This window comes from Eublepharis macularius, chromosome 9 (assembly GCF_028583425.1).
Source record: "Eublepharis macularius isolate TG4126 chromosome 9, MPM_Emac_v1.0, whole genome shotgun sequence".
Taxonomy (NCBI): domain Eukaryota; kingdom Metazoa; phylum Chordata; class Lepidosauria; order Squamata; family Eublepharidae; genus Eublepharis; species Eublepharis macularius.
The window spans coordinates 107,241,894-107,268,315 of record NC_072798.1 but is presented as its reverse complement, the minus strand read 5'-3'; the positions used below and the strand labels follow the sequence as shown (position 1 = coordinate 107,268,315).

The window sequence follows — 26,422 nt, the reverse complement described above, 5'->3', positions numbered from 1 at the left end:
ATGCTTGTTGGGAAGGCAGAGATCTTGAAGGACATTGTACTCCTTACTTTCGATCAAGTTTGCTTGACCCTCGCTGACTTGGTTAAGAGCCTAGGGGTTATACTGGATCCAGTGCAACTACTAGAAAAACCAGTTAAGGCAGCTGCAAAAAACACTTTCGACAACCTCACTCGAGCGTGCCCTTTGCTAATGGCTCAATGGAGAAGAAGTGCCTCAGGTGGTCCCCCAGGCGATCTTGTATGCTTCTCCTCCTCCTCCTCCAAGGAGGAGACTTGTGCCCTCTCCACACTTTGAGGGTCACCACCAGGCTCTAGTGAGAAAGAAGACTTGCCAAGGGAGGGGACAAAACCCTTAACCCAAGCAAAGCACTTGCCGAGGCCATGAGAAACAGCGGCCTGGTCGTGTCCCAAGGAAGGCTCCTTTAAAGAAAAAAGTGTTGCCCACTCTGAGCAATTCTTCCAGGCTTAAATGAAACTAAGAGATTCAGCGATATCATTAGCAGAAGTGAAAGGAACCTTTGGACTTCTTATGAAAGGAATAAACAGGCAGGGCAGTTCCTGGGCTTGAGTCACTTACAGGAAAGCGAGGCGCCTTTCTTTCCTCTGGTGGAACAAGCAGGGGGGGAGACTGAGGCACAGGGAAACGGGCAAAGTGTGCCCCCCCCTCCCAAGTGGCAAGGCCCTGATCCAGCCTAGGGGCCTCTTTGGTGCCCTTTCAATAAAACTGAAGATGCTGGGAGATCTGAGGACGGAGTCTGGCTAGCTGCGCCCAGGCTTAGGCAGGTCGTCAGATACTGGATCACCTGGCTGGAGTGCAAGCGAAAGCAGATCCCTTGTGAAGGTACGTCCTCGGGCTCTAATGGCAGGAAGGGTCTAGAAACAGGTATATGCAGGGGGGGGTGGGGAGGTGGAGCAATGCAGGCCACATGGGAATCTCAGTAGCGGAGCCCCCTGGCCTGGAAGGGGCAGAACAAATGAACACGCAGGAAGCCACGTCAAACTCCTGTGTGAACCAGGAGGGGCTGGGCCAGGACCAGGACCAGGGATATCTGCGTTCCAACTCCTGCTCAGCCAGAGAAGTCTCCTACTTTGCAGGGTCGTTATGAAGGGAGAACCACGTATGTTGCCCTGAGCACCTTGGAGGAAAGGCAGAGTTCAAATGAAGCTACTTTATCGCCAAGGAGAGGAAACCATAGAAGGACCCCTCCCCCCAAATCATCACAGAAAGCTTAAAAGCAATTTCACAACTGAGGACTTTATTTTTTCTAAAAAGATTGAACTGGTGTGAAACTTGAGGAATGGCTGTGCTGTGTGTGGGGGTGTGTGGAATTTACAATTTTGCAAGAGGTGTCATGTGTGTAGCTGCTTGCCGAGCAGAAATTGTGGATGTGTCCTCAGCACAATGAACTCCAGGCTCTTACAGAACAAGTGGAGGTCAAATGCAGCTAACCCGGAGGAGCTGGGAGGTATGTAGGCAAGACAGGGCAGACGGACTGCATTTCCAGGCAACAGCTCCTTTGACACTGCAAGGCAACTGGGGCCAGTAGGCACCAAATAAGAAGAGCAGAAATTCCACAGAACAGACCCATTTCTTGGGTGAGGAACTGACACGCCTTTCGATACATCCTTGTGGGTAGGTGGGTGTTTCATGGTCGTGCTCATGTGATCACAGGCAGGCAGGTCTTAAATGGTAACATGTAACCTCACCTGCTTGGCCTGAAGGTAGGGTACCTCATCCACCATATCTGCAGGCTGCGATATAGGGGTGGTGGTAATGGGACAGACCGGCATTTTGTGAATTGGAAAATGAGCCAGGAGGCCCAGGAAGCTGAATTGAGGATACCAGATGCAATGTGCAACGTCAGGACTTCCCAGGGAGAACGTTCCGACTCCCCTCTGCTCCATGTACAGGGCAGGCAAAGCTGGGGCTGTGGGCGAGAAGAACCTGTCGGGAGGAAAGGCTGAGATTCGTCAGATGTCCGGGATGGGCTTGGGATGGGCTGAGCTTGTACGCCAGAGGCAGACTTGCCTTAGAAGGGCGTCCCGACTGCCTCACGCATTTGCCTCGGGGTGACACGTCTTTGGGGGTGGGAGGGAGAGGATACATCAGGTCCTTCCTGTGGAAATGAGGTAGAATTTGGCCAGGAACACACAGAAGCAGAGGACAGCTGTCTGAAAGGGACCCCATAGCCATGGGAGAAATTGCACACAAAAAGGGCATCTGAAGAATGACGGAACGCGTGGGCCATTGTGTGTTACAAATTGAAGGGAACATGAAGCACCTGGAGCTCTGTGTCAAATGGTCATATGGTGAAAGTATATTGGTGAAATAGCAAGAATAAATACAATACCACATGTCGCTGCACGTCAGATCTGCACGTGAGACTTGATGGCTGCCATGGCAACATCGGGTCTCTCCCCAGCTGTGTCGGCTGCCACGCAGGAAGCTGGCCACAGGCTAGATTTGATCTTTGGTGCAGGGGCTGATCGGGAGTCTGCAGTTGTCTGTGAACCGGTGCCATGGTCAGATCATTTCCTCATTGGGGAGGGACTGAAGTTAGCTGCCCCTTCCCACTTGGGGGGCAACTAGCTGATTATGCTCACCTGGGGAGACTTACGGATCCTAATGGATTCCAGAATGCTTTGCGTGATTCCTCTGGGCCTGCTCGCAGCTCGCTTGATGGGCTTACCGAGTCCAGGAGGCCCTCGACAGAGTTACTGTCCAACACCCTCTTCGTCCGCAGTGGCTCTATGGTATAATGAGGAGCTAAGAGGTCATTAGGACGGCTACAGCGTAAATGGTGGCAACTTGTCACGAGGCTCTGAGAACATGTCATAGGGCTCAGTTGAAGGCCTAAGAAGACAGCAAAGAGGAATTACTTTTCTGCCTCCACCGGGTCCACTACTTCGCATCCAGCTCAGTTGTTTAAATTGATTTGGCAGTTAACTGCTCCTACACAGTCCGAAGTGGTAGATGATTTGATTTTTAGCTGTGACTTATTTGTGACTTCTTTTGCAGTAAAGTCTCTGTGCTTTGTGCCAATCTGGCTGTCAAGTTTGTTGCTGGTAATATACCAGTGGTTCTGTCTGCATTGTTGGGTCCATTTTTAGACTCTTTCGGTCCACTTACCCCCACAGATGTTGACAGATCCCTGATGGCTATAAGGCCTACCACCTGCTTGTTGGACTCCTGACCCTCTTGGCTAAGTAAATCTTGTCATGATGTGGTGGGAAGTAATTATTAATTGTTCTCTCTGTTGAAAAAGCCTTCCTTGGATAAAGGGGAGCTAGTAAATTACCACCTAGTGTCGAATTTGCCTTTCCTGGGTAAGGTCACCGAGAGGGTGGTGACTGACCAGCTTCAGGGGTTGTTGAATGACACATCAGCTCTTGATGCATTCTAGTCCGGCTTCAGGCCGGGATTTGGGACTGAGACTGCTTTAATAGTGCTGGTTGATGACATCCAGCTTCAGCTAGGTAAGGGCAGTTGTGCGCTGCTGATTTTATTAGATTCCTTAGCAGCATTTGACACACGTGATCATTCGATCCTGGTCAACCACCTCACCTCACTGGGGTGAGAACTATCACCTGGCAACGGTTTCCCTTTTCCCTCCTGGGACGCTCAATGGGGTGGTCATTTGGGATGAGGGTTCATCTCGACAGGAACGGCACTGTAGGGGCCTGTAGGAACCAATCTCGCTTTTTAATATATGCGCCCTCTAGCACATGTTGTGAGGAGATTTGACGCCCAGCTCTTCCTTCTACTTGATAAGCAACCAGAAGGAGACCTCTCTTCCTTGGCCCAGTGCTTGGATGCCGCAGTGAGGCTGAGGGGTAGCTGCCTGAAGCTAAATCCTTTGAAAACTGAGGTCCTGTGGCTGGGAAAGACTTTGGCTGTGGGGAATCTGTCGCTCCCGTTGCTCGACAGCCCAGCTTCCTGTTGCAGACTCCATGAAGAGTTTGGGGGTTTGGCTTGATTTTAAGCATTCCCTGGACAAACAGGTGTCCACGGTGCCTAGAACAGGATTTTCCCTTCTTCGCCAGGCCTGACAACTTTCCTAATATCTCTCTCAATCTGACTTTACCACACTGATCCATGTGACTGTCACCTCTCGTTTAGACTACTGCAACTTGCTCTACGTAGGGCTACCCTTGAAGACTCTCCAGAGACTTCAGGTGGAGCAGAAAGCCGCTGCTAGGCTGCTGACCAAGTCACACGGTGGCCTTAACCTGAATCAGGCTCCCGGCCTGCCTTACCTGCTATGAGTTGCTATGTGTTGCTAAACGTTGCTATGTTGCACTATTGCTGCCTGTGTCTTCCTTGTGTTTGGGGGCTTCAATTCATGTTTGGTTCAATTTTGAACCTCTATTCATCATTGATATATTAAATTTTGTTATATTTGGTATATTGGTGTTACATTGTTTGGCCTTGTATTATATTGGCAGGTTCAGTTCTTGTGAGGGTGGCTCTATAGTTGTTGTGGATTTACCTGCTAGGAGTGGCAGTGGCCCTCCAGGGCAGAGGTCTCTCACCTGAACCGTGAAACTGGAGATGCTGAGAACTGAACCTTCTGCATCCCAAACACAGCCTCTAGCACGCAGCCACGACCATTCCCTCTAGGTACTATATGCTGACCTAGACACTTGTCAGCAAGGAGGTTGAAATGAAAGCCGAGTCCAGTATTTTCAGGACACCTGAGAATTACTTAAAATCTGTACAACAGAAAATCACTTCAGTAGAGGTTCCCCCCCTGTGATTTGGCATCTAAACTGGAGGGGTTTTGTTTGGAACGTCCTTATGACATCTCTTAATCATCCCTAATCCAGGCTTTCCCCTTCTTTGCTCTATTCTTTCCCATACCTGGTTTGATATGATTTGGAGGGGGGGGGGAGATCAGAATTTAAACATTTCTACATTTCTGTGGACAGGAAGGCGCACTTTTTTTCTGCAGGTCTCAGCCATTTAGATGCCTTTTTCCTTGCCTCAGGCTCCTTGGCTTCCACCCCTATGGCCCTCATAACACTTCAGGGCTTTTACAGGCTTTAAAAATTGTTTAAATTGCTACAGCAATACAACAGCTGCAAATTTTAAGGCACGCCCCAAAAAACTGGAGAAGGGGAGCTGAGTCAGAACTTCTGCCTGCATTTGCAGCAGCAATGCGAACTCCATGGAGAAGAATTTACCCTGTGGAAGCAACCAAAGCTCAGATAACTAGACCACCACAGACTGGGAAAGGTGTGAACAAGTGCGAGAGGACGCCAGCCGTAGTCAAGCAGGCTGCAGCAGGCCAGGAAGCTCCCTTTGTAAAGCGGAAGTAATTTTGTTAAGAAGCATTCAAGAACCTGCTCCTTGGAAAGTGACGTAACAATGGAGTGAAACTTATTTAGCGTTTTCTCTGTTCTTTTGGGAGGAAGTTGGGAGTGTTTTTTTTTAATTATCCTGGCCCACGGTCACCAGCTTCATTGCTGGTAGAGATTTGAACCATACTACCCCGGCTCAGAGTTATTAAACATATAGAAGAATAGGCTTGTCAAGGAAGTCGCAGCATGGCTTCTACTTACAAATCTATTATCATTCATGGCAGGGTAAAAAAAAATGGGGGTAACCGGAGAGACGTATTTGTAGACACTCATAAGCCTCTTGCCAAACTCAAAGATAGCATTACATAGTGGTTAGAGAGACCTGGGCAACCCATGGAACCTCACTGGGCCAGTCCCATGCTCTCAGCCTTCCTTCCATAAGGCGGTTGTTGTTGGGATAAAATGGGAGAACCACTGGCAGAAACAAGAACTCCTTGGGGGAATGATAGGATAAAAAAGAGCAAGATTGTTTTTTAAAATCCCTAATTCTTTCTTTCATTTTTATTAACTGTAAAGAATAAAAGAAATTTTAAGTAACAGCCGAACATTAGAAGAGTGGAGACGCGCAAAGGAAAAAAACAGAGATGGCCAATTTTTTCAAGAAGATTGGGGTGAGTAACTTCATTCCTCTATCAACTGACAGGACTTCTTTGCCAGGGCAGGGCAGGGCAGGCTGTGCTAGGACCCCAGAGGCGACGACATGACATTCCTAGCTGCTGCCACCACATAGCAAGCCACATTTGGAACTGAGGGGACTTCCCACAGCCATCCGAGACAGGACATGAGTGGGATGTTATCGGAGAAGAAAGGCCAAAATCTTGCTAGACATGTCTGGGGTGATTAAACTAGCTCTTTGGATCTTGACCAATGAATTAGAAAACGGGTTTGGAACCCCTTTTGTAATTAAAGAGCTAAACTATGCCAAAATGCAAACAAAAAGATCAATAAAGAACCAGTATAAGAACGCCCATTTATGTAAACGAAAACACAGAGTTTATCACTACTGACAATTGACTGTGAAGTTTTTACAGCCCACTGTTTATTGCAAGTCCCTGATTAGGAAGTAGCACCCACGAGGTACCACAATAAGTCATAAATGTACACAGGAATATCCTGCACGAAGGTTTTAGTTTTTTTTTTTTTGTAAAATTTTTTATTGGATTAGAAATATATATCATATCATTTACACTCACATTCCTTTAAATTTCCAATTCTAACCCCCTCCCATTCCCCCCCTTTTGTTGACTTCCAACAGTTTTCCAACCCCTCATCTATTTTCCCTTTACTCATATGAATTTTACTATATTTATTATAATATACTTTCAAATCTTCTAAGCTTATCTATCATATTTGTGCTATTTCTGATTCCTTTCAATAATATTCATTCTGATCACCTATACTCTATTTTACTCTTTCTACTCTCTTCAGTATGGGACAAGCAATTTGCCCCACCTTATACATATTTTCTAGTACTTCTATAAACTTTGCATGTATTCATAATAAATCAATCAATTTGACTTATATTCTATATATGTTGCTCACTTCCTTTTGCATATCATATCCAATATAATTACGTCAGAAAGATATTTAGTTTAGCTTTTATCCTTACATTTCTTATAATAATAGCACTACTAATACTCTATATAATAATCCAATATGGTATTTGCTTAGAATTACTCAGTCAACTCTCCCCCCCTCGGTATAGTCACTTCCCTCTTCTTCCATTATGTTTCAGTAATTTTCAAACTGCCACAGTTCTCCACCCACCTCCCATTTTTCCACCAAATATTGTTTCAGCTTCTCCCAGTCCTTGTTAAACTGCCCTGGGTCAAGGTCTCTCAATTTTCTTGTCATTTTGTCCATCTCCGCCATGTACAGCAATTTGTAGATCCAATCCTCAATGGTTGGCACCTCTTGTACTTTCCACTTCTGCGCGTACAAAAGTCTAGCTGCTGCTGTCATATAGAATAACAATGTCCTGTATTGTGCTGGCATATCTTGCATTCCCAAGTTCAGTAGCAGGAGTTCTGGGTTCTTATTCACTTGAAATTGTAAAATCTCACTCATTACTTTTATTATTTCCCCCCAGTACTGCCTAGCTACCTCACAAGTCCACCACATATGGTACAAAGAACCCTCATGTTTTCTACATTTCCAACATTTGTTAGACATGTTCAAATTCCCTAGCGCTATCTTCTTTGGTGTCAGATACCAACGATACATCATTTTATAAACATTCTCTTTAATATTAGTGCATGTCGTAATCTTCAACGTATTTTTCCACAAGTATTCCCACGCCTCCATTGTTATTTCTTTGTTAAAGTTTATAGCCTACTTCACCATTTGCACTTTAACTACCTCATCCTCAGTATACCATTTTAGCAACACTTTGTAGACCTTTGAAATTTCTTTTTTATCTCCTTGTAAAATTACTTTCTCTAATTCTGAATTCTCCATTCTTATTCCTCCCTTCGCACAGTCCGAATAATAAAGATCTCTGATTTGTCTATATTGAAACCAATCATAGTTTGGGGACAACTCTTGTTGTGTCTTTATTCTAGCTTTAGGTTTTAGTGATGGGGCATAAAACTGTGTCTGGTTCGCATTTGGGGTTACAAAACTGTTCACCTCTTATCATTTCCCTTTCTGCATTCTTTTAGTCCAATCAAAATCATTGCCTGCAATTCCCTTCACATATTGGTGATTCTAGCATCCCATCTACCCCTGGAGCAGTTAACTTAGATTTCATTTTATTTTTTAAAGAGCCAGATTGGTTCCCCACTGAGTCACATTTGGTTCTGGAGCTGCAGATTACAGATCCCCGGGGACTGGAATGAGGTTAAAACTCTCTTGGCAGCACGTCAGCATTCGCCATGCAGGGAGAGACACTGGCTGCAGGCTATTTTCAAAGAAACAATCAATACGTTTATCTGTGGAAGTAATTAGTGTGGGCAAGCATGCCTGCACAGTTGGACCAGCATTTAGCATGGACAGACTTTGCCAGCTAAATATGGTCACAAAGGCACTCGCACACTACTGGGGAGTTATCAAGGAGCAGGTGTGGAAGGACCGTATTAGCACATCACAGATAAAAAAATGCACACACATGGATGAGCTGGAGAAGACGTGAGATCACCCCAGGAGTCTACTGGCTGAAACAAAATAAATCTCATTCTATACATCTTACATGGAAAGAGAAAATACTGACATTCTTGCTTACTTCAAGTTTTTTTTAATGAATAATTTTAGGCTGCCCTGAGCTTAGCAAAAATTATTCAGTGACAGAAATCAGAAGCAGAGAGAAGATCCTTCCAATGTTTCCGAACTGCCAAAATAAACCAAAGTTGTGTTCCTAACCATCACCCTTGTGATGATATGGCTGAGAGGAAAACTGAGATTTTCATCACACCAGGGTTTCAACTGTTTTGTTTATAAGACTTGTATCTAGTCCTCCTACTTAACTTTACCATTCACGTTTGAATGCAGGATGGTTTTCAGGGTATAACGAAGGACATAGACCACGTACTTTGGAATAAAGACCAGCCATCACCTGGGGACATGATGCAGTTTCAGATGCCAGGATTCCAGCACTGGGGCATCTACGTGGGAGACGGAAACGTGGTCCATTTTGCATGGCCAGGTAATAAGAGGAGGGGGTGGGTGTGCATGAGAGAAAGAGAGAGGGAACACACCCCTAAAATTATGAGGGACTCTATTAGATGTTCTAAAATGCCATCATTCATTGGCAGTTTGGTTACTGCTTAAAAAGAAATTTGGCTCTGACCTGTCTCACACGAACAAATGGTACGAGAGTCTCCTTGACATATATGCACCAAAGAAATGACTACGTTTCAGAAGGGTTACAGGCGGCATTATGTTGTCACAGAACAGTGTTGAAAAGATGGCTCAGGCTGACATTTTTGTATGCGTTGTCAGCTCTGACACTTATGCATCATGAGAAATGGAACCAATTTCTCACCCCTTGTATTTTCAGCTGTTAGCCTCATTCCACTAAAATACGCAGTCCGAAAAGAAAAAGTGAAGAATATCAAAGGGGTACTGGCTACTGCGGTATACAATAAGTATGACCAAGACTACACGCCGTTGCCTCAAGATCGTGTGGTAAGAAGAGCTGAGCACATGGTGGACAAAGTCATGAAATATGATCTGGCCAAAGCTAACTGTGAACACTTTGCCACGATGATGAGGTACAACATTCCTATTTCAGGGCAGGTAAGTCCGTTTTTCATATATGATTTATGATGTCAAGACAAAGCCATAGAATATATTCCAGCAACCCGGGGGTCATCCCAATGTTGTGACCCCCCACTGAGAACACCACAAATAGCTGAACACCTCATGCAACAACCTTGGCCAGTGAAAAGTCTTTCAAGAGTAGATGAGACCTCAAGGCCAAGTCCTATGAGGGAAGGCTGAAGACTCTGGGTAGGTTTTGCCTGGAGAGGAGACGACCGAGAGCTGATAGGATAACCATCTTCAAGTACTTGAAGGGCTGCAATATAGAGGATGGCACAGAGTTGTTTTCCGCTGCCCCAGATGGTTGGACCAGAACCAACAGGTTGAAATTAAATCAAGAGTTTTGGGTTAAACATTAGGAAGAATTTCCTGACAGTTAGAGCGGTCCCTCAGTGGAACAGGCTTCCTCGGGAGGTGGTGGGCTCTCCTTCTTTGGAGGTTTTTAAGCAGAGGCTAGATGGCCATCTGACAGCAATGCTGATTCAGTGAACCTGGGCACATCATGAGGGGGAGGGCAGGAAGCGTTACATCAGTGCTTAGTTCTTGTGGACCCCTACATGCCCAGGGTAATGCTGATCGCCACCTTGGGGTCAGGAAGCTATTTTTTCCAGGCCACTTTGACTAGGGATCCTGGAGGTGTTTTGCATGGAGCAGGGGTCACTGGGTGTGTGTGTGTGTGTGGGGGGGGGGTTAGTTGTGAATTTCCTGCATTGTCCAGGGGGGTGGACTAGATGACCCTGGAGGTGTCTTTTAACTCTATGATTCTATGAGCAATAAAAAGACATGTGCCACCAAGGCAGGTGTCTGTGTTGAAAAGGCACCTAAAGACCTTCCCGCATGTCATGACGACGACTGATTACTTAGAAACATGCGAAGGCTTTTCCTGGGAAGGCTGGGCTGCAGCTGCCTCCTGAACTCGTACCCAACACTCCTTCTCATCTCTCGATAGCTGTTGATCTGACCAAGGGAGCTCTGACTCTTGAAAGCTCATGCCCCGGAAATCTAGTAGGTCTTTAAAGCTGGCCCTGGACCCAAATCTTACTCTTCTAATGTGAATGAACACGGCTGCCCACCTGAAACTGGCTGTTGATACGACTGCTTTATACTTCTGTGGTGTGCAGACAGGAGGGAGAGAAGACAAATCACCACGCTCCCAAGGAATGAAGGACAAAGGATCAAGTCTAAACTTTTAAAAACCTTCACAGTTATCTGACAAGTAGTCTTTAACATCTAGCAAACGTGGGAAACATTTAGGGGGCTGGACCCCACAGATCTCTCCTGCTAGTAGGGGGGCGCCTTCCTCTGGTGGAAAGCGCTGGAGGAAAACGCCACCGTTAGCAGAGTCTGTCCATAGGACCGAGCCCTCTGTGTGTCCCATTTACTACACATATGAAAAGCTACAAAGGGCTGCCATGCACAAGGGCTAAGGCTGCAATCTGATGCAGCCCCTTTGAATCACTGGGCTTCGAGTGGAGCAACTTTGCAGAGGACGGCAGTATTAAGAGGGAGTAAGTCACTCTGAACCATTAGGCATCACATGCAATTAAACATGAATAGGCTGGGACTACAATGGATGACAGGGAAGCTGGGAAATCCTACAATTGCTGCATTCAGAGGGATGTGCATGTGGAGTTACATGGGGGGGGGGGGAATAAAAGAAAACCAAGCCTCTGGCTGAGGTGGAATTCAGCACCTGGAAATGGTCAAACTGAGGGGGGGGGGTTAAAGAAGGGGGGTGTTTCCAGAGGAAAGAAACGGACCAGGAGAGAGAAGGACTTCAGGCAGGACTTCTGAAGCTCCCGAGGGAAAAGCTGGCTGGTTCCAGAAGTGTGAAGCGGGCGGCCTCTGAGCCAGCAGAGGGATCGAACTGCCTGCCTTAGGCTGAGAGAACAGCAATAGTTATAGGAGCCCGCCCGAAGGGAAATGGTAAAGAATTGTTACGTCCAGAAATTCAGGGTGAGCCTAGGACGAGAATCTTTGGGGTTTCTGACTTTGAGTTAGGAAGGGGGGCTTTCCAGAAGGGTAACAAAATGTGATTGCACCTGGGCAGATTGGACGAAAAAGGCTGGCAAGGTGGAGGCTTCACCCATGCTTCTGGCAGTTGGTGGGAGCCATCCAGACAAGGTCAGTAAAAGAAATCAAGGCCACCTGGCTGCTTAAGCGTAGTCAGATTTGGTGCTCAGGAAAACTCGTCCTTGCTGGTGAAATGACACTGATGGATCTAGATGGGTGCAAGCCCCTCTGGCGATGCCCAAGGATGCACATGTCCCAGCGATGAACCAGTCTCCAGGCCACAGTTTGGGCCACTTGTGAGCAGAGTCTGAGGAGAGCCTTGGCCTCGCCTGCTCCAAAGCACGGCATCGCTAGGTCCGAAAGCGGCTGGAAAAGCAAAGTTAGCCAAGAGAGAGTCAGAGCAGGCAGCACACATCTGGGCAGGGGGTCCCAGTAACACTCTCAGACTTCACCAGATCAGGAGTTTACTCTGCATGAGGCAGCTTCAGGCGTTCACGTGGAGGCAAGGAACCCCTTGCCCCCAGGCCCTGTGGCTCGCTGCTGCTCTGCGGATGTTTGCAGATCCCAAGTTTTGGCAAGATTTTGGAGCCTGGGGAAGGAGTAAGCGAGAGATGCTGTGGAAAAAACAGTCATGTTTCAACAGAGCTTGAACAAACCATTGTCTGATTTAACACATGAACCTGCTTTAATGTCTCCCCGCCCCCCCCCCCCCCCGAAGGCAGAGAGATTTAATTTTGACGTGGATCCAGGCTTTGTGGAAGAGCTCAGAGGATGGATGGCTGAGATCGATGACCAGAAAGACTGGTGAGTATATGGTGGCATCCAGAAACAGAAACCACTGGCTTTCGAAACCACAGTCCCAGGATTTCTCTCTGGAACACAAGCATGCAGTGTGTGTGTGTGCAAAATTCAAATCCTCCAAGAACACTCTCCACCTTCCAGAGATACGGTCAAGAGGACAAACCACAGAGAGGTAGTCCCAGGGCAGTTCTTGCGGCCTGCTTGGGAAACATTCCACACCCGAGGCCCCCTGGCCATACAGATGAGCAAGAAAGAGCCAATGCTTCCTCAGCAAGTGGCATCACGTCCCCATGGCAGCCAATGCTTCCTCTGAAACACTGGATGAGGCCCACACGATGGATTGGGACTGGGCCAAAGGAAGGGGTCTCCAATCCAGTACAAAGCCTTTCAGATTTCTATCCCACTACGCTAGCTTTGCATTCATCCAGTACTTGTGACTCGAGTCTTATGACTCTCTTTGCCCAAAGAGCTCACAGGCAGCATCATGCCTATTCTCATTGAGTAAGTTTATGACGCTTGAAAGGAACAAGCGTCTTTACCTCTCCAAGTTGGCAAACTGTGCCTGGGAGGCTCCATTTCAGGCACCTGGGCTTACACAGTTGAAAGATTCTCCACTCAAGCAACAACAAAACTGACACAGAAAATAAGATGGCACAAAGGGCTCTGCTAGCTTTTTATGGGGAGGAAATGTATTGTATGGGCTGACATCCAGCCATGCAACCCCCTCTGCCTGCAGCCTGGTCCAGATCCCAGTTTAGCACCACGGTATACATCAAGCCAGGGACACAGCTGTTAACTGGCTAGTCCAGTTGCTTCAGCCCACAAATGTGTTTCATGCTCTGGGGGAGGCCGTGGCTCAGAGGCAGAGCCTCTGCTTGGCACGCAGAAGGCCCCACATGGAATCCCTGGCACCTCTAGTTAAAAGGCTCCAGGAGCAGGTGATGTGAAAGGCCTCCACCTGTGTTTTGAGCCATTCTTTACAAGGTTTTCTGTCTCAGCCTTCTCAGCTACCCTGGAGACAGCTGCCAGTCTGGCGGACCTTGTTGGACTGATCATCTGATTTGGTAGCAGCTTCAGCTGTTCGTTTGTTTAGAAATCCATTAGTAATGTAGGGCATTTAACTTCAGGCTGGGTTTTTTTTGCTGTTACGCAGTGATGGTTTCAAAGAGATATCCATTAAGAACAGTTTAATGTCATTTACAGCTGGAATGATTTGCTAGCAAGCTACAGTCTGGAAAACCCTGCGCCTCCCCCCCCCCCCCCCGCATCTGTCCTGAAAACAAGGAAGATACCACACTGTGCGAGGTCAAACATTCATTAGGCCAGATCACTAAATGAACATGAAGGCAGGCCTGAATGCACCTATGCATCTGTTATATGCAATGCACATTAATCGTTTTTGTTCTCTATTTGCTAACAGCACAGCTGAGATGACGCCAGTGCTAGAGCAGTAGAGCATCCAAGGATGTTCTCCATATTCTTCGATCAGCCTGCTGAAATGCTCAAGAATCCTTGACAGTCCTTCATATGGGAAGCAACAGAACTAAATCAGGCACAGCAAATAGAGGGGGCAGAACAGTCTATCTTGAACCAGTATTTAAAACCTGTCTATACATACACAGATGCAGTTTTGAGGTTTAGCATACTCTAACTGGTGTGTGTTATAGATTAGAGAAAAAAGCAGAAACAACATCAAGACTAGATTCAATTTCTATCTTGCACACCAGGAAAAAGAGTAGAGGGAGAAAAGAGAAAATACTGAAAGTCTAGATGACCACAAATTTGAAGCGGGCCCCCAAGAATCCCCCCCTCCCCCCCGCGATCTACCCTGAGTAGTGAAGAGGCGGCCTTGAGATTCAGCTGAGCTAACTAACCCTTCCAAAACGAAGCTTGCAGCAACCCTTTTCCAGCAGACTACCACACCAGTTGAATTAAATCATCCAATTCAGCCAATTTAATTATCCTGTAACGTGTCATACCAGCCTCTGGTCCTCTCCTCTCCTCTGCCCTAAACCCACAGTGAACCACTCCACTGCCACCACCATGCCGTGAGTGTGGCTGGAATGACGGACACACTCAGCCCAAGGGCAGAGTCTGCAGGCTGTGATCGACCCGGCAGTCGCTGGGTGCTCTTGTCCAGCTCTGCTCTTCCTTCTGTGCAGTCCAGCAGCGGATCTCCCGCAAGAACCAGAAGCTCAGCTCAGCACAGATTTGCAGGAGGAAAGGGGCAGCATTTCTTCTGTGCAAAGCAGAACACGCGGCTGTACACGACAAATGAGACGCACTGAAAATAAAGGCTCGGCAACTCTCCGCTTGTAATGGCTTTTCCCTTCAATCCAGTATGACACACAAAACTGATGCACGTCAGCCGGCACACCTTGGCTCAGAAGAGCCGTATCGCCAGTTCTTCCACAGCATCGAGGATCAAGGGGGGGGGGATTTACCCCACCCACCCACCCACCCCCACCCAAAATGTTCCTGAGGACTGAATTCCACAGTGAGGTCCCGCCTCCTGCCCCTTAATCTGGGCTGGGCTGGCTCCGAGCGCCACTTCTAGTCTTCAGCTGGGACTGGGCAATGTCAGCCAAGGCGCTCTGTATCTTCTCCAAGAGCAGATCCCCGCGATAAACCACTTCCTCCAGGCGTGCTGCTGCCTCGTGGTTCTCCTCCTCCAAGCGATACAGACTGGCGGCCTGGACAGTAGAAAGGATAGGAACAGCACCGTTCATACGTCCGCGTCACGCTCTGGCACCGAAGCAGACACAGCCTTGCGGGGAAAAGTCATCCCTGAACCCCCCTCCCCCCCCATACTTCTGAAGCTTTGCGATGCTCTGACAATACAGGGTGGCAGAAGAGTCAAGAGGCACCTGCAAAGCTGGCCCCGTTCACTTTGCGAGTCAGAGCTCACTTCTTCAGATGCTCACAAGTGTGTAAGCTGGGGGCATGTACCACACACGACTACCGTCACAGCTGCTATATATAAAACCGAACATCATTCGTGATACAGAACACGTGAGAAACCCAACTGCTGTTTTTTCCATTTGCAAGTGGAGGCTGCCATTTTGCTTTCTTCCTCCCCGCAGAAGGCTAAAGGCACACTTCGATCCCAGCGCCACCCAGCACCAAGAAGCCAGCCCAGTCTGCACAGGATGCGGACCGGGAGACTTCAAAGGAGGTCACTGCATCGTATCCAACAGCAGCACACGTTTTAAGTGGTTGTCCCTAATTAATTCTCTGCTATCCAGAACCATATTATTGCATTGTTTCTTGAATGTCCCATCGTAGATTATTGTGCTTTACACTATGTAATCCACCTTGAGACTCAGCGAGAAAGGTGGACTATAAATAACTAAAATGATAAATAAAGCCCAGTCTGAATGTTACGTGGATGAAGAAATTGCTATGACCTTCAACAACCACAAACACTTGAGAAGTTTACTTACCTTAGAAAGCAGCAAGACACTTCCTGCATGCCACTCCATTAAACACCAACCAAAGGAGGTGTCGTGGGTAAGAGGGGTCACGTGAGGGCTTTTCTAGTATGGGTGTCCCCTCCCGGGGGCCTTTAGCCCCCACCCATGCCACATTCTCCTCTCCCTCCTACTCCCTTCAGCTCTGAAACAGGCAAGGACCTTACTGGGGCTGAAACTACTCTCTGGTCTGGGAATTCAGCTAGGGAGGGCCAAGAACACACACCCCTTCCCTTCACCCTTCTTAAGCACACCCTCTGCTGATGAGGGTGTTGCCAAGTGACTGGTCAAGCCCAGATAAAGTAAAACAAACTTTTATTAAACAGAAGCAATTACTAAACAGGTGGGAAAAGAAACACTTGTGAGAAACAATTTAACTGGGGGTATATTTACAACAAGTGGGGGGAAATGAACAAATAGAAGAGCAGACAGACAATGATAAAGCCTCCTAATACGACTACCTAACTGTTCCCTTAAACCTGGCCCTTCTTGGGTCCAACTCACCCTTCCTGGGCGAGGGAACCTTTCCTGCTGGCGGTGAACCTCATTGTCATTCAGCTCGTAGGAGAAGAACACTTTCCCCCTGGGGGGCCTAATATTACTTTTCCCACAGCCCGACCCCCTCAGTGATGATTTCCTTAGTCCAATTCTGTCAGGTTGACCTGGCAGACAGAGTTGGATGAAAAAGGTTGCCTACCCTTGGGTGAAATGCTGGCATCTATTTTCACCAAACATTGTTATCTGATGTCCCAAGCATCCATTTTAATCACTTCTCAATTTCAAGTATTTGCATTAGTTAACTAGACAACAGGGTACTGGATCACGTGAAAATGAGTCAGGCAGCCAGCCAACTGTCATGCTTTCTATCAAAGAAGCAGCTTAGGGCTGAAGCCAAGTAGGCACTTTTATGAACGGTCAAAGCATTTTGATAAAACTTTGTCTCTCTTCCTGAGATGGAATGAAAGAGAACACAAAGCGCACGAGTCATTTAAAACCCACTCTTACCTGTAATGTAGCTGTTGATTCTTCACTAGGCAAAGAATCTATTAAAACGTCAATATCCTTAGCAGTTCTGGCAATCAAGGCAGCAAACAACTGGGCATATTCTGGAAAAGCATTAGCAGTTATTATTAAAGAACATAAAACCAGTTGAAGTCTATTCCAGTCACTATATTTTAAAGAGAAAAGTGTTTTTTTGCCAATATTTAGGAATGGGCAAAATTGAGGGACTACGGTTCGGTGGCAGCCTGCTTTGTGGACCGAAGGTCCCAGGTTTAACCACTGGCATCTTTAGTTAAAGGACTGCAGGTATCAGATATGGACAAAGAGACTGTTCTCTGTCTGAGACCATTGTGAATCACTGCCAGTCAGTGTAGACAATACCAAGCTAAGTGGGGCAATATAAAAGCAATTTTATGTGCTCATGATGAATTTATATAAAAGACGCTAAGACCGACTCTTTTAAACAGTCATTTTCTACATATCAAATGGAGACTGAGTGTGGAAGGTCTAAAATGGCAGCACCACATTTTGGAAAAACTGTGAACATCTAAAGTTCACTGAGTGGCTCATCAAGTGAGTGGCTCACTTTTTGTTCAGACATAAATAGGAACCCACCGGTGCCCATGAAAAAGCAACGAAAAGAAACAAAGCTGCGTTTTTCTTAATGCTCTTAAAAATCGTAAAAGAATGTACACTGTGAGCTAACACGGTTTGCAGGAAACCATCAGCTGAATAAACAGTAACTAGGACAGACTCTTGACTATCTAGCAGATTCTTGAGCAAGGGCATCTCTCACCCCAATAATCTTGAGATTAAAAACTAAATACAGTTTAAGAGCTGAGAAGAATATTTCCTAATACTACTAAATAATCTCATCAATAGCAACTTCTAAATTCAGTGGTTTCCCAGCCATGTCCCAATTTCTCAACCAGTATTTTTACCACCTACAGCTGGGACCACAATGTTCCTGCAAGGCAGGTACAAGCGGCATCTCCCACTGAAAGGCACACTGACAGTAACGAATAAGTGTACTGATGAAGCTTTCAGCATTCTGTAGCCCTTTCCGCTAACTAGAAACTCAGTTCTCTTTAGGAGAACCAAGTCAAGGACTCTACAACGCTTGACTTCCCAAATCATCTTTGAAAATGCAGTAGCTCTCTCTCCCCTTATTATGGAACAGCAACTACCCAGAAAAAATTAAGTTTACTTGCCTTCTGTGGGATTAGTTTGTTGATCTTTGTTTATTGCAGTTTGTATGTTGCTAAAAGATGCCGGTGGGGAACACTGCTGCAAGACTCCAATTGCATTACAAAACTGATCTGCAAGCTACAGATAAACACAGAATTCGTTAAAGAGAAACACATTTGAAGAACCCGGCCACACGTTCCCGCCCTTCGAAATCCAGACAAAACTGATGAAATGGCATTCCGGACAGGGACAGGCACCCGAAGCAGGAGGTTTTTGTGTTTTGTTTTTATGTTACTGGCAACCCTAAACTCTGTTTTTTTAAACTTTGTTTTTATCTGTGATTATTTTTATTTATACTATAAGCTGCCTTGAGTTCCTGCGCGGCAGAAAGGCAGATAACGAAGCTTTTAAATACTAAATGGATGCGTTTCAAAAGCAGAAGGCGCGGGGCGGGGAGAGAGCGCCTCTGCCTCCCGCGCCTTCCCGTCCCGTCAGTTCTCATTGTAGCTTCAGCGCCACCGGACAGACCCGGCCCAGGCCCCAGGCGGCGGCGCGGCCAGGCAGTGTTTCGGAGGCCCGTCCTCGCGAAGGCGCCGGGCCCGCTTCCATCCAGCGAAACCTGCGGCGGCGGCGGCAGAGGCCCCATGGCGGACCGGCAGAAGCGCCGCCTCCACTCAGCCGCCTCTTCCCCGGCAGCGCAGCGCAGCGCAGCCCGCCCCGGGCAGCCCCCGGAGGCGAGGCGAGGCGAGGCGCCGCTCCGTCTCCCCCGGCAAGGGCCTCCAGGCCGCCTCCTTCCTTCCTTCCTTCCCGCCCCGCTTACCGAGTTGACGGCGTCCTGCAGCTGCGTCAGGCGGTCGGCCATGGCTCGGGGCTTCCTCCGCTGACCCGCCGCGGACAGGCCGGCGCTTCCCGCGAGAGCAGCCAGCCAATAGGCGCGCCCGGGGGGGGGGTGAGAGGTCGCCGGAAGTGGCGGTCGCTAGGCTACAGCGCGGCCGGGGCCGTTTCCGGTCCCTTCTCCACGGCGCCGGGGTGTGTGCGCGCGTGCGTGTGAGGGGGCGGGGCGGGCGAGCCCGCGGCTTCGTGGCGCGCCCCCGGCCGGGGCTGGGTGGGATTCCCGTCCTGCCCGCGGACGGGGCTGCGAAGCCGGGCGGGCTTCCCCGCGAGCCAGAGCCGGGCGGGGGGCCTGAGGCGCGCGCGGGAATGGGGGCGCCCGGCGGGGGCCGCGAGCCACAAGGCGGGGGGGGGGAAGGCGGGGTGGGGAGGGGCCACACCCCGCCCGAGGAAGCCCCGCCCGCGCCGCCCGGCCAGGGAGCCCTTGGGGGCGCTCCGTGGGCCGCCGAGGAAAGGCGGGTCTGGAGCGGGGGCGCTGCGGGGGGGGGGGCTGAGCTGCTCCGCCCCTCCCCTCCCCTCCCCTCCAAGCCGGGCGGCCGGCACAGGCACAGGCAGGCGCAGGCGGTCCTCCCGCACGACCGGCGCTCTACGGCGCTGCCAGCCCGGCCCCGCCGGGGACGCGGCTCGGGCGGGGCGGGGCGAGGGCCGGAAGTCGGGGGGAGGCGCCCCGCCCAGCCCGGCCGCCCTCGGAGCGAGCGAGGAGCCGCGGCGACGGCGGCGGCGGGATGGGGCTGCCGGGCGCGCTGGCGGCGCTGCTGCTGCTGCTGGGCTCGGCGTGCGGGAGGGCGGCGGAGGAGGAGGAGGAGGAGGAGGAGGCGGCGCCGTCCAGCCCCGCCGGTAAGGGCGCCCGCAGAGGCCGCGCGGGGAGGCGGCGGGGCTCGCCGGGCTCCTGGGGCTGCGGCGCGCGGAGGGGCCGGCCCGGCCTTCGCTGCTGCGATCCCGAGCAGGGCCGGGGCGAGAGGGGCCCTGGCGGGGGCGAGGCGCCTGCCCGGCTGCGTCGGCTCCGGTGGTGGCGGAGGCAGAAGCTCCGGAGAGCGCCGCACGTGTCCCGGGGGGGGGGCGCCGCCTCGCCCTGCCTGGCCTTCGGGGGGAGCCCCCCTTTTCTATGAATGAGCTTTACAAGGGCGGAGGAGGAGGAGGAGGGCGCGCGCCCGCGGCGAAGGGCTTCGCCGCTCTAGTGCAATTGCCCCCCCTCCCCGCCGCCGCCGCCCCCCCCCCCCGGCCAGCCCCATCGGAGTGTCCCGGCGGCCGCAACAGGCATCGGATGCCGTTGGCAGCCCACTCTCCGGAAAGGGACACGGCAGAGGGAGCCGGCCGGGAGCTTTCCGTCGCGTCTTAAAAAGAGAGAGCAGTAAATGGGCGTGGCGGGGGCCCTGAGCCTGCCCGGTGCAGCCGTGGCCTCTTTCACAATGCCGAAGCGGCTCTCTCGGGTGAACCCGCGAACCCGGCCTGCTTTCCTGGTTGCTGATCCTCCTGCCGAGAGTGTCTGCTCCTTTCCGGGGGTGCCAACCCCGAGCTCTCAGTATGGGGCACCCCAGGTTGCAGTCACGTCACTGGAAGCCGCGTGCCCTTGGTCTCACAGAGCGGCCGGGCCGGAGCTGGGATCTCGCTGGTCGGGCTGTGGTCTTTGTGCTGCAGACGGGCATGGCGGGTGGCATGGTGGGCAGGGCAGGGCAGGGCAGGTTGGCGGGGGAGAAGACCAGGGCCAGTCCTTGCATCTGCCTGTGCTAAGAACCCTTGCGGGGGCTGCTGCTGAATATCCTCGCCGCTCTGTGCTGCTGGGGCCCCTGGGGGCATGTGGAAGGCCAGGCAGAAGGCAGGGTGGTGCCCTTGTTCTCTATGCCTGTGCGCCTGTAGCGGGCCCTTCAAAAAAAGAGGACAAAATAGTGATTCTCTGGAAGCTTGTTTCAGGTGGGGAGCGATATTGGTCTACAGTAGGAGAGCAGGATTTGAGTCCAGTAGCACCTTAAACACCAGCAAGATTTCCGGGGTCTGAGCTTTCTCTGATAAAGAAAGGGAATCTTGACTTTTGAAAGTTTCTACTCTGAAAATCGTGTTGGTCTTTAAGGTGCTATTGGGCTCAGATCTAGAAGCTTGTGGCTCTGGGAGGTCCTGGCCGATGCGAGGGAGGTGGCGGACTTGGACTTCTTAAGGGCACAGCCCGTCAGGCCTCTCCTCTTTGGCCTCACATGGCTTGGCAGGGAGCCTCACTCAGTATGGTCTTCTGTAATATGGAGGGTGGAAATCTCCCTCTTCCACCATCCCTGCCTCTTGCCGTTTCTGGGAACACGAGACAGTGACTGCATGTGGAGGATGCCACAAACCTGGGGTCCTCTCCTCCTGACCTCCTCCGTTTGCATGTCTTGCCTGGTCCGAAGGCTTTCCAGGCCAGGCCTGTTTCCACCTGGATCTCAGCTCCACCTTGGCTTCCTTACAGCACTGTGGTTTGGGGGAGCATCTGTATGACAGTGGCCTCTGTTGACCCTGCCTCTTAGTTTTTTTCATTCTTGTTTATGTCATAAGTCCTTAATTTAGTTTGGTTCAGTCATAGTGGAAAGATTGCAGTCATTCGTGCATGCTGTGTGGATGAGGAATCTGGGAAGCCCCCAAAGATGCAACCCCCCCCCCCAACTGGAGGCTTTTAAGAAAAAAATCTGGACTGTCTAGATGATAACTGTCTATTGCCATGACCAACTTCTTCTCAGCTTTCATTTTTTAAAAAAGTAAATCTTCAGCTCTTTTGGTTGCAGAATGGGAAGGGTTGGAGACTTTAAAAAACTGAAACCTGGGAAGTAGATTTTATGAGGTGGTTATGCTATGGCAATCTGTTTCCACAATATAGTAATTACCAGTTCTCTGTTTTTAAAACCAGCCTTCTCGTCTCCCTGTGTGTAGGAATGGTGGCTGTGGAAGACGAAGGCAACAAAAGCGCAGGGAAAACTGCCGTGTGAGTGCGCCGTTGCCCCCCCCACACCTGTAGAGCAGCCCCATGGGGGCATTTGTGTGCCTTCAGTATCGTATGCTTTTTGTAACATAGAAAGCTACAGCCAGTTGGTCTCAGTGGGAAAGGAGTCCGTTCAAGTCAAATTCAGTGGAAACCCTTGCTGCTGTGCCAGCTGTGGCCAACATCTCACCTGTACCAGAGGTACCGAGTCCAGGCCCGAGCCAGTGGGGTGTGCCTCTGGCTCCGTGAAACGAATGGTTCTTTTAGAGTTTTAACCACAAGCCCGACTGTCATTGATTGCAGTGAAGCTGAAGCCTTACATGGATCTGAGTGATTCAAGGGACCCACGGCACGCCTTCAAAGCCCTGTGTAGCCACAGGAGGCCACTGAGCACTCCCCCTGTCCTCCCAGGCACAGAAATGCACCTTGCACCAAATTCCCCACCGGGTTGGGTAGTCCTGTGTCCCGGGAGAAAAGACTCCTCTGCCAAGCCCTGCAGGTCACTGGCCAGCCCTCTTCTGCCGGGTGTCTCTTACCTGCCTTGTTTTATGCACAGTCCCTTTCAGGCAACGTGACTGTCACTGAAGGATGGGAAGAGCGGGAAATGCTGGCTTCTGCACGTCCTCCTGTGGTGTGCAGGGGTGTGTGTGTGGGTAATCAGTTTCTGTGACATTGTCAGCTCTTGTGTAATCCACAGAAAGTTGCTAGCCAGCAGTGGTAAAGATTACTTGTTCTAGTCCTCTGCTTTGACCTGTTGTTTTTGACTGTCATTTTAGCCAAAGTTGTCCTGTGTTATCCTTCATGGGTGGTTTGTTGGCTGACTGGCTTGATGAACTTCTTAAATGTGCTAAATGATCGATTTGAAGGTCAAACTGAATTGTATTGTATTGGACTTCTGGATTATTGCTTGGAACTAAAGCATTTTTAGTCCAGTTTTTGTGACTGAAGGGCAACTTGACCATCTGGCTATGATTAAAACCTCTCCCAGGCTGCAGACTGAGAAGATTTCCCAGGGTGTAGGGGAGGGTCTGAGACCTAGAGGCAGAGGGTCTGAAGGACAGCTGGGGCATAAGCAACAGAATAAGGAATCTGAAGGAAGAATCGGTGGGACAAGAGGCCAAAGAGACTAGAAACTGAGGCAGTAAGGGAAGGATGCAGCCAGACTGAAACGATCATAACCATCACTCCAGTCTGTGGATAACCCACGAATAAGAACTGCCGTGAAAACTCCCAAATATCCTAGAAGGGTAATAGTGGGCAGTGACAGAGCTCAGTGGCACATTTTGCACAGGGAACGCCTTGGGGCCAATTCCCAGGAGCCAGGCTGGTGAAAGATCTCTCTGCTGTACCCCCTGCGGAGGTGGGGGCTGAGCTGGACAGCGGCCGTATTGTGAGGCAGCCTCACCTGTCCGTGGTGGGGGCTCTTCCTGCACCGGCCTCGATCTGAGAAGTGCTCGTCTTGACGCAGGGCTGCTAGAGGTGGATGAAGCGCAGGCACGTTCCCTCTCCCACTCTCTGCTGCAGCCAGCTTTGCTGCCTTTTCAGCAGAGGGGACGTTGCCTGCCTTCCGCACGGTTCGATTGACAGGCTTCCATTTAGGAAAAGGGGTGTGCGGCGGGGGGGGGGGGGCAGGCAGTGTGGCTAATAGCTTGTGTTTCCTCCTGAGCTTTCTTGGTATTTACTGAACCGTCTTCAAGTCCTGTAAGGTTTGGGGAGCTGCAAAAGGCCTTTGTACATTTCATGGGCGTACATTTCATTAGCCTCCTTGCCTGGTGGACGGTTGTGCTGGCTCTGGAGTGCCAGGACCTTCCTTGGAACGTGGCTTGGAGTGTCCTGAACCCACTGAATGTGCTAGTTGGGGCTTGAGAGCTGGAAGGGTTCTCAGCGAACTTTCAGTTGAAGTAACGTATTCATTCCGACTCATGAAATTCAGGAATCTATCAAAATTCCTAGTCCCCAGAGCCCACAAAGGGACTGGATCAAAGCCTCCTCCCTTTGTTTGCTCTTATCGATGGTACTTCTTTGTAAAACTACTGCTGAAGCACCTTGCCAAGTGTGGGATCTCCCTCTCTTTATGCGATGCCCAGCCTCTGTTAAAGAGCAGTGCCTCTCTGCATCTACCTGTGCCTTTCTTGTATGTTGGTCAATGAAGCAACTATTCCAAAAATGCCATAAGCTGCTTTCTTTCATAGGGAGCAAGCCCAGGTGTTACACTTCTTGTTGTCTGAGAAAGTACAGAAAAATAGAACTGGATTGTTAAAGAGTTTAGTTTGTGTTTTTTAAAAAACCCAAGATTCTGTTTCTATCCCTGTGTGTTAGTCTGTGTGCTTTTCAGCAGTCCACATATTTGTAAACCACCAGCTTACAACTTCCCCCCCTTTTTCCCCCTAAAGTTAATACTGAACCAGGAGAGCCCTTTTTATTTTGAAATGGTCACTAACTATTGAAACAATCAGAACACTTTTTTTCCTATTTGATCAAGCCTTCTTCGTACAGGGCTTCAGAATGCTTCCCATTAACACAATACCTCGTTTAAGAAGTCTGTAAGAGGTCAGCTTTCTCTCGGTAGTACAGATGGGGGTAGGGGTGGCTTGCCTAAGATCCCTTTTGAGTTCGGAACTGAATTGAAATTTGAACCCAGAATTCTTGGCTCATGCTTGGAGCCATTTGAGTGCACCAGCTAATAACGCAAAGTCATTTCTATGTGGGTTCCTGCTTATGCTGTTTTCGCTAGAAGCACCATTTGTGAGCAGCCTGAACTTTCACGCTCCTCCAGCACTAATATGATTAGTTTTACTGCTGAGATTTCTGGGAAGAATAGAACTTGGAAAAACCTCTCCTGAGGCCTCGTAGAGCGCCTCTAGGCAGAACAGGCACGACGGGGCTGGAGGGGCTAATCGTCTGGGTTTAATTCCTGAGCACTGCACTAAAAACACTAAACAAAGCTTTGTGGTGGAGGAAGGCTGCCCTTTATTTTCTGCGACAAATGTAGTTTTAATCATACATTTTATATCCTGCCAGGCCACTAAAAAGTGCCCAAAGCAGCTAATAACCGTTTGAAAGCAATAAAACCCCAAAATCTCAATTTGGAAACAACAAACCAATTAAAGTACAGAATGCAAAGTATTGGCAGTCTCCCAGAGTACAATTCCCCTTCTTCCTTCGAAGGCACTCCTGAACAATTTTTGCTTACCCACTAAAAGCAGCGGGGGGGGGGGCTAGCCAGACAGACTTCTGGGGCTCTGGGTCTTTCTAAGTCTAGGGGTCACCACAGATAAGGCTCTGTCCCTCATCATCTCAGTACAAAGAAGCTCAGAAAGAGCAATTGGTGAATGTTGAATGGGGGTGGGGGGATGAGGGGAGAAAAGGGGAACACAATAAAAACATTCCCTTGAATTTGAGCTCATTCCTACCTTGTGGAATGAACAGTGCTTGAACCGCACTGGCGTTTCTTGCATCAGCTGTGTTGGCAATAATAATATTTGATAATAATAATAATAATTGATTTATATACCACCCTTCAGGACAACGCCCACTCATTGGTTTACAAAGTATGTCATTATTATTCCCACAGCAATCACCCTGTGAGGTGGGTGGGGCTGAGAGAGCTCTGAGAGAGCTGTGACTGACCCAAGGGCACCCAGCTGGTTTCAAGCAGAGGAGTGGGGAATCAAACCCGGCTCTCCAGATTAGAGTCCCAGCCCTCTTAACCACTACACCAAACTGGCCAGGCAGACAATTGATGGGGGCCCTGCCCCTGGGCTGTGAAGTGTCGGATGGGGAGGGCAGAATGGGGTGTTTAAGCCAATGAGTTAACCTTCAAAGTGTCTCTAGACTCTTCGTTATTAAGGGAGCAGTGGATTCTAGAAGTATTGTTGCCAATGAATACAAATATATTGTTCGCTTCAGGTCGTATTTACAAAAAACAATTTTCATTAAATAAAACTGTAATTCCAAGAAATCCATCTGTCTGTCCTACCCCTCTACTTTATTCTGTTTGTAATGGTCTTTGGCTGCTTATAATGCTTCGCTCTGTTCTACCAATTGTTCCTAGCCTTTTTTTCAAGGTTGTATTTTCAAGTGTGTTACACAAATGGCCCTTTTTAAGGTAATCACTGGGAAGTTGGAGAGGCGCTAAAGGGAGAGGTGTTTACACAGTGCTAATGAAACGTCAGAATAACAGCTGATTAAAGCAAACCGGCCTTGCGAACTTTCAGCTGCCCACTGGGGGGGTGGGGGGTGGGGTGGCCTGGAAGCAGCTTTCTTGTGGAGGGGGCTTAGAAGGCTTGGGGGGATTACAGGGTCAGAAATAAAGTGGGGAGCTGGAGGTGCTTAAGATCATGGCAGGAACTCATCCCGCATGTTCCATCACGAGAACATGTCCAGTGAAAGTGACCAAATTAATTTTTTTGGCTTGTCAGAACGATTTTAGTGATATATTTATAGAAATGATGTGGAAAGTTTTAAAAAGCGTTTTTATTGGATTAAAGGTCCTC

General features: G+C 49.4%; 3 protein-coding genes across 5 annotated transcripts in view; 2 read left to right on the top strand and 1 right to left on the bottom strand.

The window, feature by feature from the left end:
• The first annotated feature begins 585 nt into the window (after window positions 1-585).
• On the top strand, window positions 586-13,977 carry LOC129335434 (phospholipase A and acyltransferase 3-like). 3 transcript variants are annotated; one of them, XM_054987907.1, is made up of 6 exons: window positions 586-840; window positions 5,877-5,971; window positions 8,847-9,000; window positions 9,355-9,593; window positions 12,349-12,434; window positions 13,852-13,977. In XM_054987907.1, exons 2-6 carry the CDS (start codon window positions 5,945-5,947, stop codon window positions 13,883-13,885), a joined length of 540 nt encoding a protein of 179 aa, XP_054843882.1. In that variant the 5' UTR covers window positions 586-840; window positions 5,877-5,944; the 3' UTR covers window positions 13,886-13,977. The 3 variants fall into 3 exon arrangements, with proteins under 3 accessions (XP_054843882.1, XP_054843884.1, XP_054843883.1); XM_054987909.1 differs by lacking the exon at window positions 586-840 and adding an exon at window positions 1,400-1,465; XM_054987908.1 differs by lacking the exon at window positions 586-840 and adding an exon at window positions 1,418-1,595.
• MED21 (mediator complex subunit 21) lies at window positions 13,604-19,463 on the bottom strand. Its single transcript, XM_054987911.1, has 4 exons — window positions 18,912-19,463; window positions 18,115-18,229; window positions 16,907-17,007; window positions 13,604-15,124 (listed from the first exon to the last, which is right to left on the bottom strand). The coding sequence occupies exons 1-4, from the start codon at window positions 18,951-18,953 to the stop codon at window positions 14,951-14,953; spliced, it is 432 nt and encodes a 143-aa protein (XP_054843886.1). The 5' UTR covers window positions 18,954-19,463; the 3' UTR covers window positions 13,604-14,950.
• A 189-nt stretch (window positions 19,464-19,652) lies between these two features.
• Window positions 19,653-26,422, top strand: part of TM7SF3 (transmembrane 7 superfamily member 3) — a 38,419-nt gene continuing 31,649 nt past the window's right edge. Inside the window, exon 1 of the mRNA XM_054987906.1 lies at window positions 19,653-19,819. Coding sequence (XP_054843881.1) covers window positions 19,708-19,819 — 112 coding nt within the window. The 5' untranslated portion in view covers window positions 19,653-19,707. The remainder of the gene's footprint in view (window positions 19,820-26,422) is intronic.